General features: G+C 47.1%; 2 protein-coding genes across 4 annotated transcripts; both read right to left on the bottom strand.

Annotated features, from left to right (window-relative positions):
* Window positions 1-3,736: 3,736 nt before the first annotated feature.
* On the bottom strand, window positions 3,737-11,225 carry NAXE (NAD(P)HX epimerase). 3 transcript variants are annotated; one of them, XM_066628085.1, is made up of 7 exons: window positions 11,083-11,225; window positions 10,961-11,004; window positions 9,357-9,465; window positions 8,905-9,015; window positions 7,195-7,308; window positions 5,228-5,375; window positions 3,737-4,039 (listed from the first exon to the last, which is right to left on the bottom strand). In XM_066628085.1, exons 1-7 carry the CDS (start codon window positions 11,155-11,157, stop codon window positions 3,837-3,839), a joined length of 804 nt encoding a protein of 267 aa, XP_066484182.1. In that variant the 5' UTR covers window positions 11,158-11,225; the 3' UTR covers window positions 3,737-3,836. The 3 variants fall into 3 exon arrangements, with proteins under 3 accessions (XP_066484182.1, XP_066484181.1, XP_066484183.1); XM_066628084.1 differs by having other exon boundaries at window positions 10,961-11,225; XM_066628086.1 differs by lacking the exons at window positions 10,961-11,004; window positions 11,083-11,225 and adding an exon at window positions 10,689-10,729.
* Window positions 11,226-12,809: 1,584 nt separating this feature from the next.
* Window positions 12,810-18,689, bottom strand: LOC136653225 (vomeronasal type-2 receptor 26-like). The gene is made up of 4 exons (XM_066630132.1): window positions 18,528-18,689; window positions 17,019-17,246; window positions 16,466-16,592; window positions 12,810-13,720 (listed from the first exon to the last, which is right to left on the bottom strand). The coding sequence occupies exons 1-4, from the start codon at window positions 18,687-18,689 to the stop codon at window positions 12,810-12,812; spliced, it is 1,428 nt and encodes a 475-aa protein (XP_066486229.1).
* Between the last annotated feature and the right edge of the window lie 1,653 nt (window positions 18,690-20,342).

Below are 20,342 nucleotides of genomic sequence, written 5' to 3' on the forward strand. Positions count from 1 at the left end.
TATGCTTGGGATAATTAGAAAGGGTATTGAGAACAAAACGGCTAATATTATAATGTCGTTGTACAAATCGATGGTAAGGCCATACCTGGAGTATTCTGTCTAGTTCTGGTCGCCGCATCTCAAAAAAGATATAGTGGAAATGGAAAAGGTGCAAAAGAGGGCAACTAAGATGATTGCTGGGCTGGAGCACCTTCCTTATGAGGAAAGGCTACGGTGTTTGGGCCTTTTCAGCGTAGAAAAGAGGCGCTTGAGGAGGGACATGATTGAGACATACAAAATTACGCAGGGGATGGATGGACAGAGTGGATAGAGAGATGCTCTTTACACTCTCACATAACACCAGAACCAGGGGACATCCACTAAAATTTAGTGTTGGGAGAGTTAGAACAGACAAAATAAAATATTTCTTCACTCAGCGTGTGGTTGGTCTGTGGAACTCCTTGCCAGAGGATGTGGTGATGGCGTCTGGCCTGGACACCTTTAAAAGGGGATTGGACAAGTTTCTGGAGGAAAAATCCATTACGGGTTACAACCATGATGTGTACGTGCAACCTCCTGATTTTAGAAATGGGCTATGTCAGAATGTCAGATGCAAGGGAGGGTATCAGGATGAGGTCTCTTGTTATCTGGTGTGCTCCCTGGGGCATTTGGTGGGCCGCTGTGAGATACAGGAAGCTGGACTAGATGGGCCTATGGCCTGAACCAGTGGGGCTGTTCTTATGTTCTGTTGATCTTGGTCCCTGCCTTTCTCCCCAGAAATGCTCCCAGCGTCTTTAACAGATAAACTTCATGCACTGCTCACTCTAAAAATGCAACTCACATAACCCATGTAATCCATGTCATAGCTTTATTCAATGCACTGCAGCACTTTTTCTTTCTTTCTTTCTTTCGTTCTTTCTTTTTCTGCATTCCCTGAAACCTCCAGACAGATTCTCCTTTCATCTCCAGGATTGCAGACCCCTTCCCCTCCAAGTCAGCCCCCCCCCTACAAAGAGGGAAACCACCAGCGACACACTGCAAAGAGGGAGACAGCAACGACACACAAGCAGGAAGCAGCGCGCTGTGTTGCCTCCTGGGGACAGAGACACCTGGCTCGCCTGCTGTCCTGGCTCCCCCCTGGAAACTACGTCTCCCAGTACGCTTTGCGGCTCTGCCACGAGCGTTGGCCAGAAGCGCCGAGGCAGGTGAGTGCTGCACCTGGCGTCCTCTGCCATTGACTGCGCTCTGCGCCTGCTCGTCGGCTGTGAACCACGGAGTGGGCGTGGCTGTGCAGATAGGCTTCCCTTTATGGACCAATCGCAAGCGAAATCCATGAAGGGGCGTCATTCAATGGGCGAGATGGAGAAACGCAGAACCTATTAAATTTAATGGATCTTCAGAGAGAGGGTTTGACCTTGAACTGAACGCAACCCCGTTGGAGGAACATATTCCAATCAGCTGCAAGGCGTTTAGAGCTTCACACGGTCCAAGAGGCGCCTTGCTCAGACGCGCCTTGCTCCTGCTCGCTTTGGAAACTAAAAGGACTTAAGTTCTGCTGTGGCAACATTATAGCGTGCCTTTTTTTTATTTACCACAAGAAGCTTCTTGCGAGGAGGAACTTGATCATTAGGATTTAATTTCCAACATAATGCAGGCCCCTAAAGATCTGTGTGTAAGCTCCCTAATATGAGCACTATTCCTGCTTTTGCTCTACTAAAGCAATTTTTTCCCCCTCTTGGACCGGCTATGCCTCACTTGTAGAGCCCCACTCTCCTATAGAGAGTGTCTCCTTCCAGTGTCTCCCCCCTGCTCCCACATACAGATAAAGTGGGGAGGAAGCAGCACTGGGTGAAAAAGGCATGGTGGATTTGCTTCCTGGGGACTAGGAGTCAAGGCAGTTATTGAGATCTGCTCTAGGAATGAACTCCTGCCCCCCATAGGAGTCTTGGCAAGGACTCTGTGGCCCCCTTCCCTGTGGGCCCAATCCTAGGCAATTTTCCAGTGCCAGTGCAGCTGTGCCAATGGGGCACACACTGCATCTTGTAGTGGGGCAGCAATCACAGAGGCCTCTGTAAGGTATAGGAACATTTGTTCCCTTACCTTGAGGCTGCATTGCGGTTGCACCAGTGCTGGAAAATTGCATAGGATTGGGCCCTGAGTGTTTCAGGCATCAACTTCCATTACAAGCATACATGGGTTTCTCACCGTAATGCTGTTCTAAATGGATCAACAAGTCCATCCCTTGCAATCACTTGGTTTTTCTTTAATCAGGGTAATAGATATATTCCAGCTGCTTTCGAGATATTCAAGGCAAATGTACTCTCTCAAGTTCTTTATGGATCCCCGATCTGGCAAAAGGCCTTGAACTGATCAATTGAGTGTATGCAGGCCTCTTTCCTGAAGAGGATCCTCAGCTTACCGAGATGTGTTCTATACTCTGTGTCTTGAAGTGGGTTTGATCTGGCTTAAACCACTGGCTTGGTTGAGATCATTAAAATTCTGGCTTGCAACCTTTTTCAACTCCACTCCCTCTGGGTTAATGTGCCAGCTTCTGAGTGACCTAGTATTGTCTGTGAAAGTTGTGGATATATTCACAAAGCTTGAATTGATAAGCCTGGATACAGTGACCCTAGGTATGACTGTTTTAAATGAAACTTATAGGATTATTAAAGAAAGGATGCTCGATATCAAGTGACAGGAGCTATTCTGCACAGCTAACACCACTTGCACTCCTCTCTATCTGCATATCCCAGTCAGTTTTGGAGAGTCAACCATTTTTCTCCTATCATCTGTGGTGCCCACAGGATCGCAGAGCATTCTCCCTTGCAACGCATTTTGCTCAGCTCTGCTTGGGGGCAGGTCTCTTAAGTGTTCCCCACTCAGAGAGAAGATGCTCCTATGACAGGAATTGAGTAGAGACGAAGCATATTTTTTTACTGCCCATATGACATTCCTCATAAGAAACACCTGGCCCCACTCTGAACAACACACAGTGCTGGGAGGATTCAACTCAGATCCGGTCCCTTCTTTCTATAGTGGAAACCGAGCCCCCGGATAAAGTTGCTAACTTTGTGTCTACGGTGCTAGTGGGGTGGAACCTTTGGTTTTTTATTTCACAGTGAATGGGGGGAAATGGTGATTATGATTGTTTTACTTTATTTTCTTTTAACCTATGCCAATAAAGATCCTGTTCTGTTATCTAAAGGACACTTGTGTGAACGTTTAAATAAACCAACCTGAGAGGAAATTTGGGGCTTGAGTGTACTTGGAGTCTACAGGTACGAGGAGAGCCCTGCAAGCTGCGCGCAGTGGCCAACTGCAGCCTCCTGGGAAGGCTGCAAGCAGGAGAAAGAGGCAGCCCTGGCCTCCCACTCTTGCTCCCAACCACTGCTGTTTGATGGTGCCTGAAGCTTTGGCCCTTTCTCTCCTCCGGAAGCATCTTAAACACATACCCTTAAACAGCTTTCATACTGAGATTCTGGGAACGTAAGGCTGGATTTGACCTCCCTGTAGATCGGTTCCCTTCACTGCTAGGACTGCTACCCAGAGCAGACACTAGAAAGAAAGTAGCTCAGAAATATTTATTTTTATTAATTGAAGAAAAGCAAAACCAGAATCCTAATCATGGAAGGCAGACAAGCATTTTCTGGGCCTGAAGGACAAGCAACTTCAAGCCACCTTGTTGGCTGTGCACTCTCTCTCTTTCACCGCTGAGGGGGGAGAAGAAGGGCCACCTCTCCCCCTAAGCCAGCAACTGGGCCCAGGGTGTGCTGGCCCCACCTTCCAACTCCTGCACACTCTGTCCCCAAGTGCCTCACCCCTCACCAAGGCTTCTCCCTCCCCACTAGGTCCAGCTCCTAAGAGAGCTTCAGGACACAGTCGGTCTCTGGGTAGGGGGGCAGGTTGAGCGCATATTTCTCCTGAAGAGCTGTAGGCACAAACCTTCCCCCTAGGAAGTGGTAGCGCCCTGCAAACTGCTTGGCTGCCGCCTTGGGGGCGGTGAGGGAGATCAGCATGTCCGGCTGGAGGCCTCCAGGGTTCCCCTTCTCCACGTCCCAACCTGGAAGCAAAGCAAAATGGAGGTTTCTTCAGGAAACTGGGAGCTGACTAGTTAGAACAGTTGCCCTGCCGTGCTTCTCCTGGGAGATGCAGCTGTTCCACAATAAAAGACTGTGGCCATGACAAATAAACAGCACCATGGACCAGAGAGCTTGTCCACTAAGTTTTTAAAAACTTTTAAAAGTTGCGTCTGAAAATGCCCCATGGGGTAGAGGTGCAATTTTTTGCTGATAAAATAAAAACACATTGATGCTACTTTCTGCACTCCTCATTTTTGTAAAAACAAAACAAAAGAAGAACCACCCCCAAATCTTATTAATAACAATAATAATTATATATAAACTATATAATCAACTGGGAAAATGCAGAAAATAAATAATGGGATAATGACTGTGGCTGCATCTGTGGACACTACTCCACCTACATCACTGACCTAGTACACTTTCAAACCCATTATAATGTATAAAAATGCATCCTTGCAATAAAGACACATGACACCGCTTTTTGCACTTTTCCTCCTTGGGGTAAACAGAAAATTTGCAAAAAATAAAAAAATTTACCTCTACCCCTGGGGGATGGGCCTTGCCTCAGCAGAGAGGGCCTTGCTAAGTCCTGGTTTGCTGAACCTCAGGTAGGCAAGCAGGTACTCAAGTGGGGCCCATAGGTGACTCCTGAGCAGGGGCTGCATGCAATCATTCCACCACCCGGTCCCCTAGAGATTTAGAGCTTCAGAGGAGAGAGCCAAGCCCTTGAGCTGGCCCTGGATGGAACTGCTGAAAAATACTCCTGGTGGTATCCTCGCTACTATGGGGGGGGGGAGGGGGCGGCAAAAATATAAGGGATGAAGCAGGCAGCTGCCCTGGCTTTGCATAGCCTGACCAGAGAGCATTGAGGCAGGAAGGACCCAATTCAGGGTCTATGCATGGGAGGTAGCTTCCTGTTGAGTCAGCTATCAGCCTGTGCAATTCAGCACTGACAATGCTGGCAGGCAGAGGTTCACAACGGTTTCAGGCAAGAATGCTGTCCACCTCAGCAGGCAATGAACCTGCCTGCACAACTGAGGATCCTCCACTGATGTCTGAACACCCCCCTGACCCACAGAACTTGATGAGCCCCCCCCCCCCCCCCCCACGTAACAGAGTGCCCCAGTGTGCCATGGAAGCCACCAGGACCCCCTCTTCGGACGTACCAGACGGGATATCGATGCTGGCAACAGGGATGGTGACCTGCTCCAGGGTGCTGAGGATGGTGGCGAAGGGCTCCCGCACAGCCCCCTGGAAGCTGAAGCCAAAGATGGCATCCACCACGAGGCCATAGATCTCGTCAATGAGCGCAGCCTGCCAAGCAATGAAACAACAGGCAGTGGGTTAGGCCATGCAGAGGGCGCAGCCTGCAGGTGTCCCAACGGAAAGCAAAGAGGGCCTGTTCTTGCTTCTCTAATCATTGTTCTAGTTTATTCAACTCCTGTGTAATAAACCCCTCCATCCAAAGGGTGGGCTGACCATAGAGGCCAGTCCTCCGCCCCAGAAGTGTCAGAAAAGCCCTGTCAACAGAAAGGAAAGATCACAGCAGAAACAATGTGTTCCAAGTGGACGCCATCCTTCATCCGTTACCCAACATGCAATTAAACTGTGGAAATCCTTGCCACAGGATATAGTCATGGCACCTGAATGCCTAGTTGCCTTGAAAAGGGTAATGTAGAGATTGATGGAGCAAAGTCCAACACAGGTTCCAAGCCACAATGGGTGAATGTAACCTCCTGATTCTAGAAGTGGGCTGTTTCTGAATGCCAGGTGCAGGGGAGTGACAACTGGATGCAGGTGTCTTGTTGTCTTGTGTGCTCCTTGATGCATCTGGTGGGCTGGACTTGATGGGCCTTTGGCAGGTCCATCCAGCAGGGCTCTTCTGATGTTCATCATGGGATGACCGCAATGCCATCTTTGTGTGCTCATGGAAGAAGGGGTGAGGCATTCTTCCACGCAGATGGGCATTCTGAATCTGGACTTATTTCCTGCTGCAATTAGGATTAGCACACCATCGATGTGCACACCACTGTACACAGAGTGAGTGAGGAGACAGGCCCCTGCTCCACAGAGCCTACAATCTAGATTCTGACATAAGAGCCACAACAAAGGGGGGGGGGAGGAGACAGGAGAAGGAGAAGCAAACACAGTTATTTCAGCAACACTTAAACTGTCGCAACAGGGAACAGGAGAGAAGAGGCAGGAACTAAGGGGCATATCAGTATTTTCACCACCAACCCATTAATGGTCACTGAAGCAGTGTGAAGAGTGTCTCTGATGTCTGGATGATAGCTTCCTTGAAAACCCAAAACCACAGGGTCTTTAAAGAGAATGGAACTGGGATATAATGTGGGGAGGGCTAAAAAAACAAAAAAGGAAGGGTGGAGCTGACAGTTCCTAAGGCTGCTGTTTTCAAACTTGCAGGGAGTTTGAATCCTGCAGCAAGTCTTTGCGGGCGCGGGGGGAGGCAGCAGCGCGATCCCCAGGATCGCGCTGCTCAGGGGTGCTGCAGGGGTCCTTGCCCAAGCCCCCTGCAGCCCCCCGGGGGTGCGGGGAGCACTGCATGACCTTCAGCAGGGCTCCCCAGGTCAGGGAAGGTGACAGCGGAGCGATCTCGCTCCGCTGTGCTAAACCGGAAGCAGTGCGCAATCGCTCCACGTTCCCTTTTGACCGGGCTGCAGGGACTGGGATGCACCCTCCAGTCCCTGCAGCAGCCGTCCCTGGCTGTGGGGAGCCGGGCGCGAGCGCCTGCAGGGCTCCCCGGGTCAGGGAAGGTGAGAGTGGGGCAATTGTGCTCCGCTTCCCGTTTTGCGGAGGCAGAGCGCGATCGCCCCACTCTCACTTTCCCTGACCCAGGGAGCCCTGCAGGCGCTCGCGCCCGGTGGGGCGACCACAGCAGAATTTCTGGTTGCATGGAAGGGCAAGCTAAAGTAAAATTGCAAAAAAGACTTTTTTCCTGCAAGCTATAAATGTTCAAGGGGGTGACTGAGATGGTCTCGTTTTTCTGATGCTGTGAAATAAAAAACACATTTTTCTTTCTTTATACTCTTCCTGAATTTGATCCCTCTTCTCTCACACACTTGCACTGCAAAGAACTGTTCTGGGACCAAATAGGAGAGGCTCTGCTACTTACTTCAGATGGAAACTCTGAGAGAAACGGGATGTCCATTTTGGTGCACTGGGTGACCAGGCCTTCGAAAAGTGGCTTGTTTGGGCGTTTGGGGTAATATAAAGTAGGCTCATAGCCCTGCAGAAGGAAGAGGACAAGAGAGTCTTCTCAGTATTTGCATTTCTTTTTTCCCCACTGGCTCCAATGTCAAAGCATTTAGAAGACCTGCTTACACCTAATTTTCAAAACATTTCCCACTGTTGCACCAAGCTGTCTCATCAGGCTACCTTGTGCCTGCTTGAGCATCCATGTTTTTGCCCTTTCAGGTATAGCAGCTGCAGCAATTTTTAGGAGTAGGAATTAAGGATTAAGGAAAAGATGCTTTGGAGGGGAGGGGTGAAGGGGAAGCATGTTCTCCTGTGACGAAACACCAACCAGGAGTGCTACAGTATTCTGCTGATCAATCAAGTCCATTTAAAATCTTTAACTGGAGACATCCATTTAAACACAAACGCACACTTATTTTTTAAAGCATGACTGATCTAAGAGGTATTCCTCCTCTCCTGAGAAGAGGCATTCCACCTTCTCCTTCATATTTTGGAGAAGATGCCTCTTCCACAATAACTCCTGCTGTGACATATTTGCAGTGTTATCTAAAAACATCTGTAATGTTCCCCAGCCCCGAGTCCTGTTGACTGAACAGCTAAGTTCAAGAGCTCTGAAAATTTACATAAATTAAAAATCATACAATGAAATCCTATTATGATTTCTATAACATTGAGCGAGTGACAGCCCTGGTCATTGGTAATGTTTAAGATCATCCAGAGCCAGTTATGTCATTTTTTGTTGCAAGAACCTGCAAATTTGTCTCTTCACATTTTTACTAACTGACGCATCCTGCTTATAAGGGAGAGCAATGCTGGAATAACTGAAAAGTTAACAATACGGATACTTCAGAGTAAATATCCATATCCTGCAATTAAAATAGCACCACTGAAAGAGGACTGGAGTTGGACTTTTGTCTCTTCTAGGGAGGAGCGTCAATTACATAGAACTTTTTCTATAAAATAGTATGTAAGTCTGGGATTAACTGATGTGGGAAATACAGGTGCCCCCTGTACCTGCAGGGAACTGGAAACTGGAAAGCAGTCGAACCCTACTCAAATCCCCCCCATCGCACTCAGGACTCCTCTTTGTTTGCAAAATGCAGATTTTTTGTTTTGCTTGCTACAGAACGCTGAGAAAATGGAAGTAGACCTTGAGAATACTAGACTGAGAACTACTAGACTAACGCTACAGAAGTCGACAGAGAGAACGCTAATAATCAGTGGGCAGCAGAGGAAGCAGACGGAGAATGCAAGGCTCCACTTCCTGTTAGTGTTCTCTCTGTTACCTCCTGTAGTGTTAGTCTACCAGCTCTTAGTGCTCGCTTTCATCTTTTTCAGTGTTCTGTAAAAAAAGCAAAAAAACCTGTGTTTTGCAAATGAAGAAGTGAGTTATTTGCACAATGGCGGGTGGGAATTGTGAAACCACGAATATGGGACCCACAGATACGGTGGGAGGCGGAACACTTGTATTTAGACACAATTTTGCATTTTGTTGTACTGGTTTTTTTTTCAAACTTGTGCAACTTGAAAGCATCACATACCACACAGATCCAATGTCTCTGAGTCCAGACCCCTCAACCCCGGACAACAGGCCCCCAGTTTGCCCTGGATGGAAGAGGACACTCACAAACATCTTCAGGTGCCGGGCACACACCAGGCCGTCCCCGCCATTGTTCCCGGGACCACAGATGATCAGGACCGCTGGCTGGCTGATGGTGAAGGAGCTGGGTGGATACGCCTGGGGATGGAAGGAGGAGAGGAACACCTTTTGCAGTGAGGAGACCACTTCTTTGGAATTTCACAGGAATCTCAAGGGTGACTGATCCTGATGACTATGCACTCCCTCTGGGTCCAGCTGCATTCCACCTTCCAAATCCCAGATGCAGGAGAGCGACAGTGGGAGGGGGGTGCCTATCTCTCCCACTTGGGAGGTTCCCGGAGGCAGCTGGGGACCCCATGGGAAACAGGAGACTGAGCCCAAGTCAGCAAGGCTTGTCATTATTTTGCAGCCAAGAGTTCCACAGCTCATGCCCAGGTTTGAACTATTGTTGACTTGTCCTTTTCCCAGCCATCACCTACCTTAGCAATGGCCGTGGCACAACTCAGTCCAGCCAGCTCCATCAGCTGGTCAACGCTGAACTTGTACTCCTCAAAGAGTTCCTGGTCGATCATCTGGGCTTCTTTTTGGCTGGATGGGAAAAGGAGGACAGAATCTCTTAGTGCAGCTTTTAAAGAATAAGAACAGAGTTTGGGGACCCAGCAGCAGCACAGGTTCCCTTCCCCCACCCTGCTTTGATTCCCACAACAACCCTGTGAGAGAGATCAGGTCTGAGAAACATCCTTCTGGCTAAGTGCAATCTGAAAGATCTACCCAGCCCAAACACCACACTGGCTTGCAGAATAGACTGAAAGAAATTGACCCACTAGAGATTATAAAAATGACCTATTAATTTATTTTCTCTGCAACTATTAACAGAGAAATACTACTTAAACGTATCTTAGCCACACAAATATTTGCTGGTGTGTGCTGTGTTGTGCTACATACATTATGGTGGAAAACACAATGTCACCTCCCCTGGTGGCAGACCTTTTGCTACTCTGTGATCACCCAGGCCAAAAACCAGACCTTGAGAGGGAAATCCCTAACTAGGGCCAGCTTTTGGTGCTGCAAGGTACAATCTGAAACATTTTTGGTGGGGCCCCAGGCCATATGGCACAGCCCAAGGCCATATAGCATCTTCAGAGATATTTATATTGAAATGTGCTCAAATCCATTCGGTCTATCAACTCGCATGTACCTTTTTCAGCGCAAATTTGGATGGCTGTCCAGTTTATGATAGACTTTCTGTCCCTATGGTGGAATGGAAAGCCATCCAAATGTGCATCAAAAAAGCAGAGGCGAGTTGATGGATCGAATGGATCTGAGCACATTCCAATATAAAACTGCATGTGTGCCAGCCTGCAAGGAGACAAACCAAAGGTGCAGATGACCTTTGAAAAACAAATAGTGACAAAGCCACCTGTTCCACTACCCAACCCAATGTGTGTCTCTACTCAGAAGTAAGTCCCATTTTGTCAATAGGGTTTACTCCCAGGTAAATGCACAGAGGACTGGAGTCTTAGTGACTGAGATTATTTAGTAATAATATTGACTTTATTTTTTGTTTTTTGGGGGGGCGCTTAGGCACAGGGCCCAATGGGCTTAGAGCCAGTCACGCCCCTAACCCTACATGTTCCTGCAGATGCACTAGCAGTGCAACCTTATGCACCAGATGTCAGTTCCATTGTGCAATGGGGCTTACTCCCAGGAAAGCGTGTATAGGATTGCAGTCTCCATTGTTTTTCCAAGAAAAAAAGGAGAGCTGCTTCCTCTCTTAGTGCATGCTCAACCAGCCAAGTCCCTTTGCTGACCTGGGGAAAGGGGCCTTTGGCTGCATCCGGGACTGGAGGAGGCTGCAGAGGGCCTGGGCTAGTTCCCTCTTGCACAAGCAGGGGCAGTTGCACCAGTGCAGGGGCGCTTGTGCATGTCTACTCAAAAGTAAGCCCCATTATAATCAATGGGGCTTACATTCCGGTAAGTGTGGATAGGATTGCAGCCCATTCCCAGCTTCCAAGATCCTCCGGCCCCCACCGGCCCCGGGAGCGCACTGCAGCCCCCGCACCTCCTCCCAGACGCCCCCTACCCGAGGTACTTGAGCCCTCCGCGGGCGGGCGCCGCGCTCTGCATGGCCGCTGCTCCGGCTGCTGCTGCTGCCCGGGGTGGGCGCGTCGGCCAGGGGAGGAGGCGCGCCGGGCAGCGGCCCCCGGCCCAAGCCCCGCTGGAGGGCGAGAGCAGCAGGCCGAGCCCCAGCAGGGCCCTCCGCAGCCCCCCGAAGGACATGCAGCGCCCTCTCCGCCTGCGCCACCGGGCTGCAGCAGCAGGAGGAGGAGACGCCGCGGAGCGCACGGACCGCCCCGCCGCCTCTCCCCGCCCGCTCCTTCCCAGCGCCTGCGCCCGAACCCAGGAAGACTCCAGCCTCCTCCCCCCCGCACGCGGAAGCCCCGGCACCTCCTTGGGCTTCCCTGCCTGGCCAGATCCGCGCACAGCCGTCTTCCCGAAGCGCTGGCTCGCTGTCTCCGCTGCCCCCCCCACTTCAGGAAAGTGTGGTTAGAATTGCAGCCTCAGGCACCTAACTCTGCCCCATCTCAAGACTCCAGCCTCTCCCCATCTCTCTGAAGCTTGAGTCCCAGCACCTCCTTGCACTTTCCTGCCTGGCCAGATCAGGCGCACACCTGCTTGAACCAGCCCCCTTCCCCTAGCTCTGGCTCTCTCCATTGTCACCCCCCCCCCCAAGTTTCAGCCCCAGAACCTATTTCCCTTAGCTTCCAAGTTAGTTTGGGCACCCAACTCCACCCCTTCTCAAGACTCCAGCCTCCCCCCAAACCAGGGTCACCAGATGTCATAACCACAAGAGGACAAAGGCACCCCAAAATGTAGGACATCCAAGAAAAATGTAGAACAAAAGAAAAGCTAAAAACGCTGGTGTGTTGATTACATGTGGTTAATTTAAACACTATAGTTCTTACTATTAAATTTAATACTATATTACAAAGATTTATTAATTACAAGAAGGCTATGCGCTGCCTCCAAGGGCACGTTCATAGGGAAAAAGAGGACATTTAAGTTCTTTTCCAGGACATGAGACTAAAAAAGAGGACATGTCCTGGTAAAAAAGGACTTCTGGTCACCCTACCCCAAACACTTGAGCCCTGGCACCCATTTGCACTTTTCTGCCTGGCCACAAAGTGTGGCACATGCTCAAGCCCGCCCCCTTCCCAGGCTCTGGTTCTCTTCACTGCCCCCAAGATTCAGCCCCGTAAGTATTTCCCATTGTAGCCTCCCAGAGGCCTTTTCTCACCTTACCTGCTCACCCCCAGATCTGCATGTAGCAGAAACTCCACACTTTCTTAAATACTGGAGGATTTTGATCAGCACATTCTCTCTGTACTTGGTACAACAAGCCCTGAGTGCAGGTCAGAGTTTCCAGAAACTGTTCAGAACCCTCTAGACACCTTGAAAAAACTCTCCAGAATCAAGTACCTATAACTGTGCTGTACTTGGAAACTTTCTCCCTTGTAATTTCCCATACCCCCGACTTTCTTCTGCCTTCAGTTCAAGTGCAGGGTTCCTTATACTCCTTCCTCAAAAGTCATTCCCTTTGCCTTTCATATCTGTGAAGCAAATGCAAGCGCGTGCATGCTCACACCACAGAATTGCACACTTATTTGGATTTATACACTGTTGTATGGATTCTGTATCTTTGCAATCACATGTTTCTTTTAAAAAAATCTGGATGGCAGTAAGGGTTCTGTGTCAGGCCAGAAGGTTCCCCTAGTCTTGCCCCCTTTCCACCCTGGTTCCTCCCCCACCCACCACGGAATGAAGCCCTTACCGCCATCCAGATTTTTTAAAGAAACCTGTGATTGCAAAGATACAGAATCCATACAACAGTGTATAATTGTCTCACAATCTATTGAACTTCCCTAAGGAACTTAAATGTTTTCTTTCTTCCTATGGATTAACTGTTCCCTATTGTTCAGCTCAGGCCTCATCACAATAATGTAGCATTTAGGGGAAAAAATGCAACCCAGTAAGCCAGCGCTGGAAGCTAAGATAGAGAAAATTTCCACAGCGACCATGTATTTTCCCTTTGTGCTCAGGTATGTTGGAACAAAGGAGATCCAAACACTGCAAAAGACCAGCATGCTGAAGGTGATGAACTTGGCTTCATTGAAACTATCAGGCAACTTCCTGGCCAGGAAAGCCACAATAAAGCTGACAACAGCCAAGAAGCCCATGTAGCCCAAGACACAGTAAAACATGGAAGCTGAGCCCTCATTACATTCCATTATGATTTCCCCTTTCACTGAGTGCATGTCTGTGTCTGGGAAGGGAGCGGAAGTGCTCAACCAAAGCAAACAAATGCCTGTTTGAACCAAAGAGCCTGAAATGACAATGGAATTGGACAATCTTTTCCCCACCCATTTCCTCATCCCAGATCCTGGTTTGGTAGCCATGAAAGCCAGAACCACAGTGACAGTCTTTGCCAGCACAGAAGAAAGGGCCACAGAGAAGATGATGCCAAAAGTAGTTTGTCGCAGAAGGCAGGTCACCCTTCCAGGCCTCCCAATGAAGAGCAAGGAGCAGAGGAAGCAAAGGAGGAGGGAGATGAGGAGGGTGTAGGTGAGGCTGCGGTTGTTGGCCTTGACTATGGGAGTGTCCTGATGCTTTATAAACAGTCCAAGCACTAAAGCTGTAATCAGAGAGAAAGAAATAGCCAAAGCCGCTAAGATGATCCCTAAATTTTCATTGTGGGAGAGGTAGCTGATGACCTTGGGAATACATTGAGTTTTGTGCTTGTTGGGATACTTATCTTCTGGGCATTTCACACAGGCATCCATATCTGGAAAAGAAAAAGAAGGGATGCTTAAATGTTTCAAGATATTGACAAGTATCTGGGGGAAATGCTGCTTGTACTGCTGCAAAGCCCTTTACTTCTGCTTTGCAGAAGCCTGAGCTAGTGCTGCTGTTAGATAGGGTTTGGCCATAACTGTTTTCTTAAGCACATCATGAGCACTAATGGGTTTAAATCTGCATTCAGGAATAACACCCACAGGGGGCCTATCCCTAATCAGTACTCAGGTAAGTCCATTAACCCATTTGTCCTTATCACAGTCCCAGTCTGGATCACTCCTCTCACATCTCCTGTTTGTCAAAGAGAATAAGCTAATCCAGTGTTTCTCAAACTGTGGGTCAGGACCCACTACATGGGTTGCGAGCCAATTTCAGGTGGCTCTTAATTCAATTCAATGTATATTTTATTTTTAATATATTAGACTTGATGCTACCATGGTATGTGACTGCACTGGGGAAATGTGACAGATCTGTACTTTTAACAGGCTACTATGTATACGCTTTTAGTAACGATACTCAGTGGGGCTTACTCCCGTGTAACTGTGGATAGAATTTCAGCTCCTGGGATGTTTGGGGAATTGTTTTTAAAAAGATCAGCAACTGCTTGGGAGGTTAGGAGGGTTCTTCTGTATTCTAAATAAATTTTTTAACTTATTCTTATTGTAAACTTTAATTTGCATAGTTCCTTAATTAATTAATTAATTTGATTTTGTTAAAAATTTTGGGGTGTTAAAAATTTTCATGGTTGATGATGTCACTCACTTCCAGGTTAATGACATCACTGGGTCAGATTGTCATTCTGAAAAGTGGGTTCCATGCTAAAAAGTTTGAGAACCACTGAACTATTCCATTACATCATCCCCATCTAGTGGCTAAATGTGGCATAGCGTGACCTGGAATTGGGTCTGTAGAGCTATTTTAGCCATGAGAGGCTTGAAAAAGGCACGGTTTTGCAATGAGCAGGAAGGAAACCCAGTTTTTATGCTTTTTAATATTTAAATACCCTTATAGTTCTCATGTGTATTATAAATAAGCTCAGTAAAATTAATTCATCCATTCAAGTTTCATCTCTAATGTATTGATATATGTAGATTTATTCAAATTTGGAATGCAAATTAATTCTTTTATTTTTCGGCCCCCCTGACACAGTGTCAGACAGATGATGTGGTCCTATTGCCAAAATGTCTGCCCATCCCTGTTGTATGAAGAAAGTCAGGAGGAATCATGTCGGGGTTCTGAGTGCCATATCTAACTTTTTACATTTATATCCTGCTCTATCCTCAAGGAGCTCAGACAGGTTTATATGGATTCCCCTTCCCCATTTTTTCTCTTGATAACTCTGGGAGGTAGGTTCAGCTGAGAGACAGTGGCTGGCTTAAGATTTCTCAACAAGCTCCATGGCTCAGTGGGGATTTAAATTCAGGTTTCCTGGCCCAAGGGCAAAATTCCAGCCAATGCCCCAATAATTTCATTTCATATTCCTTCTCTATAAAACATGTTTGTGCTGAACAGATGTAGAAAAATGTGTGAGTGTCAGCTGTAAGCCAGAACCCAGGAAGTCCCTGATTCAGATCCCATTGCAACCACAAACTCTAGAGGTGGCCTTTGATGTAGCAAAATATTGTTTTATAGATAAAAGAGGCAATCTCATTTGATTTTCTGTATCACAGTGGCCTATAAGGAAGTTTACTATTTTATTTTTTTCATACTTTTATACTGTGTTTCCTCCAAGGAGCTCAGGCTGGTGCACGACTCCTTCTCTCCTTTTGTCCTCATAACAACCCTGTAAGGTAGGCGAGACTGAGAGATAGTGATGGAGGTCATCAGCAAGCTTCATGATGAGCTGAGATTTGAACCTGGATCTCCCAAACCACTACACCAGCCTGGCTCTCTATGTAAGAGCCCAATACTATGCATGTCTACTCAGAAGTAAGCCCCACTGTGTTCAATGGGCTTGCTCCCAGGAAAGTGTGCATAGGATTGCAGTCTAATTTATGTAAATTATATAAAGTGGTAAATAGATAAGCAAAGCCTCATCCTTTAACACCCACTTGGTCTATAGCAGAGGTGACCAAACTTGGCACAGCTGCACAACAGAAATGCAGTCCCCATTTGGACCACATCTTTCCATTTCACCCAGGAGTCGCATCGACCCAGGAGTTGATGAGGGGACAGGGACACTCTGGGCAGTTGCATCGTCTGCCTGCTGTCCCAGGACATGACTGCCTGGAGCAGCCGTTTTCAACCACTGTGCTGTGGCACACTGGTGTGCCCTGACTAGTCTGCAGGTGTCCTGAGGGAGTTTGGGGGAGGGTCATTTATTAGTAAGGCCATTGGGGGATGTGAGCCCCCCACCAACAGCATGGTGTGCCTTGTCAATTATCACTAAAAATTGATGGTGTGCCTTGACAATTTTAGTATCTTGTCAGTGTGCCATGAGATGAAAAAGATTGAAAATCAGTGGCCTAGAGCATCCCTGTCCCCCAATCATGTGGCGCCTGAGTGGAACAGAAAGATTCACTCGCTGTGGAGATGGGTTCATTCGAGCCTCGTATCCGGCCCCCGGGTCAGGGTTCAGACGCCCCTAGTCTATAGCAATGGAAAAACAGTGGTGTCTGTATATCCATGCACTGAAAATGTCATTTCCTTATTTCTGGAAGCAAATGACTGAAGAACTTGGCAAACTTCATATTTCCTCCCAGTTTGCCCAGCAACTGTGAATTATTTCTCTCACCTTTCTGGTCAGAGATCATCCCTTCTGAACAATTAGCACAACCATAGCAGCAGAATTTCTCTCCTTCCTTCTTTTCCCTACTATAGCCAGGATAGCAGTTGTCATTGCACACGGAAATGGGCATGACCTGTTCGTGAACATCCAGAGAAATTATTAGGATGCAAAATAATGCATATGGAGAAGGACTGGTACTGAGTTGTTCAAATGGAATGATAACACCCTAAAGCAACTTTGTTACATAGTGAGTGAGTGAATGAGTGTTCATCTGGTGGAAGACTAGCTCCTTCACCATAACTGGGTTATTTCAAGCCTCACATCTTGCCTGTAGCTCTTAGCTCAGACTAGAGAAAGCCATTCTCCAGCCACGATCTTTTGCTGTGGTCTGAAAATCAGGCACTCTCTCCTTTTCCCAACTAATTTCCCCAGTTATTTTCCTTCAGTGAGTTTAGCAGATCTCATGGCTTGATTGAACCTGGGAAGAAAGATGGATATGGCCAAAATAGAAGCATCATCTGTTCTTTTATAGATTTCACCCTATGCGACTATGTCTCACCTGGTTAAAGCTTCTGTGCCACACAATTTGGTCAATGTTAATGGTCAACTCTTGGCCTGAAGGAGCACGAGGGTCCAAATCTCCAGCTTTTGCTCTAAGAAAAGAGCCATTGGGGAAAGTCACCCAGTTTGTAACATCAAAACCTGCCACTAATTCTCCATTTTCATCAAAGCGCACAGTCCCTCCAGCACTATTGTTGAATGAGATTCTCCTTAAAAAGGGGTGGAGCTAGAGTGAAAGAGAAGAATGAAACAAGGAGACAAAAATGTGCTGGAATTGAATTGCAGCAACTCAATTTGCTTAGATTTACAGCCCAATCCTATCCACCACCATTGTCCATGACGCTGTCATGCTGACAAAGCACAAGCTGCCTCCAGAAGGCCAACCAGCCATAATATAGATGCCTTATAAATAAAGAAGTTCTGAACAAAAAAATTTCCAGAGCCATAATTACACATAAATGTGAAGAGTTAGGTGAAGACTTCTCATGTTTTGGGTTAATATGTTATCCTGTTTTGTTCAGCTTGTTTAGTAGTGTTCAGTCATTGAGAGTAGTTACCTGCCACAGCTGCATATCCTGAAATTTCAGCCCTCCTCCTAGTTTCCTAAATCTGGAACTTGATATGTACATAGCATGCAAAGCATGTGCCACAGCATAGACAGCATTGTAGACATTGTAGCTGTGACCAGTCATGCTCATTTCAAATAAAGTAGAAGGAAGGCTCTCCAACTTCTCCTCTCCAGTGCAGGGGTCTTTGCTCTCTTCATCCCCTAGATTCATTTCCAATGAACAGTCAAATGCTTGTTCCCAGAAATTTTGGATGAAGCCATCTCCATTTGCCCAGGAGGGTTCAATAGTATCTACAAATTTTTGAAAACCGAGTGGCTGATTTGCTTGAACTGTGAAGGACAGGGCACCATGGAAAAAGTCTATATCCCAAGACCTTTGAAATGGCAGGAATTCAAAATCCCATTGAGATGTAACAATCCAGACTTTGCCCAGAGGTGGCAATGAAAGGAGCGGTCCATAATGCAGCAACATTGACAAATCAAGAAGGGATGGAGGTTCTCCATGTGCAAAATATGCATTGACTTTTTTATCCTCTAGAACATGGTAATCTTCGACTTGTCCCATGAGCAAGAACAACAACTCTTCTGCATATGTCGTTTTTGGTGTTCTTCGTATGAAGGCATAACAAATGCCATTCTGAGAAAGCAGAGGGAGCATTTGATGCAAAAACCGGTCCCCGTTGTCATCATCCACAGCAAAGAGCCCTATCCACGTCCAGTGGAAATAGTGAAGTAACCGGATAGCCCCCATGTACTGATGGACTTCATTTGGGACCATCTGGTACAGGGAAGGGAACAGCATTTTGTCACTCTGCGCTGGGGAAAATGATCCATAGGTGAGCTGCAAGGAAATGAATGACTCTTATCTGATGCCTTACACAAACATTAAATGAGGTGGCATCGTTGCACAATTTCTACACCTCTATGCACTTGACCTACCTGTGGGATCTTGTAGATGGATAGGATGGTGGCCACATTGGCAGAGGTTTCAAACTTGAGTCCTCCAATGACAGCAACTAAATTTTTCTTGTTGTCACAGTTGAAGTTGGGGATAAATGGATGGTGTGATGAAGGCAGGTTCAAGGTGGCTTTGTAGGTCATCCTTGCAATGAAGTAACTGTTGAGGATGTGGTACCCTAAGGTAATATTTGGTAGAATTTTGGGATCCTCATTGATAACTTTTACAGCAAATGCCAAGGCCATAATATGCTGGTAATACTTTGGCACAGACCTGCAATGATGGCCATATGATGTTTATGAAAACAGAAAAATGCCTATTGCATATTTCATTAACAAAATTCTTTATGACTTCAAGATTCACATGTAGCTTAAAACCCTCTAACAGCATAGTTTGGAACTGTTATATAAGAAGCACTGTCAGTGGCTCCTTCTGGAGTAAATGAAAAACAGAATGCCTCTAACCCCTTTCTCAAGTGTGATCTACCTTCACTTGTGCATGTGAACTTGCACTAGAGATATTACTAATGCAGGTCCAAGGATAAGAACATATAAAAACTTAAGAAGAGCCCAGTGAAAAAGGTCAAAGTCCCATCTGCTCCTGCTTCCTGTATCTCACAGTTACCCACCAGATGCTTCAGGAAGCACCCAGGACAACAAGAGACCTGCATCCTGGTACCACTCATTTGCATCTGGTCTTCTGAGGTAGCCTAGTTCTAAAACCAGGAAGTTGCAGAAACCCATCACAGCTTGTAACCTCTGATGGACTCTTCCTCCAGAAATCTGTCCAATCCCATTTTAAAGGCATCTAGGACAGTCACCATCACCACATCCTGTGGCAAGGAGTTCCACAGGTGAATTACACTCTGGGTAAAGAAAATATTTCCTTTCGTCTGTCCTCTCCCAACATTGAATTTTAATGGATCTCCCTTAGTTCAGCTGTTGTGTGAGAGGGAAAAGAACATTCATCTATCCACTCTACCCATCTGTTCTGCCAGATTACCAGTCTAAGCTTCACCTGGAGAATTATGCCCACTTTTAGCTAATTAGCTCCCCTTCTTTCCTCAAAAAACAACCCTAGTTCTGCCCTGCAGTACTGCTGGACCCCACCACCAGGGTAGCTTGCCTGTTTAACCTACAGAGGTCCTCTCTCCTGCCAGCAGCCTCCCACCACTACAACAGCCCCTTGGTCCTCAGCAGGTCTTGGGCACAGCAGCCAAGCACCAGTCTAAGTGTATCCAGTAGTTTCTGCTCCAGCAGCTTCCAAAGTCCATTCACACATCAGTCCATTAGCCATCAATTCCTTAGTCCACTAATCCAGTCTGTCCTTCCTCAAACCCTTCCTGCCTCTGGTGCTCCTTATATCCCTGAGGGTCCTATTGCCTTCAAGTGGCTGCAGCTGTGCAGCACACTCTGCTGGATGCCCAGGCCTTACCCTTAAAGGGGCCACTGCTGACACCACACCTACCTCCTCGCCAGATCTTCTGCAATTCCAATACACCATCCCCTGTATAATTTGTATGGCTCAACCATGTCCCCCTCAAGTATCTTTTTTTCTAGACTGAAGAGTCCCAAATGATGTAACATTTCCTCAAAAGGGAGGAAAGGGAGAAGATTATTTAAATATATGTCTGGAATCAAAGAAAAGTCAGTCCTCACAAAACACTACTGAAGATGGTGTTTTTTCTGCATTCAAACACCATTGAGAATATGTGTCATGACTCATCTATTGCCCCAATACTTTTACTGGGAAGAAGTCATGACTATATTTCTCTGTATTTAGGCCATTTTCGTGTA

This window comes from Tiliqua scincoides, chromosome 5 (assembly GCF_035046505.1).
Source record: "Tiliqua scincoides isolate rTilSci1 chromosome 5, rTilSci1.hap2, whole genome shotgun sequence".
NCBI classification, from domain to species: Eukaryota; Metazoa; Chordata; class Lepidosauria; order Squamata; family Scincidae; genus Tiliqua; species Tiliqua scincoides.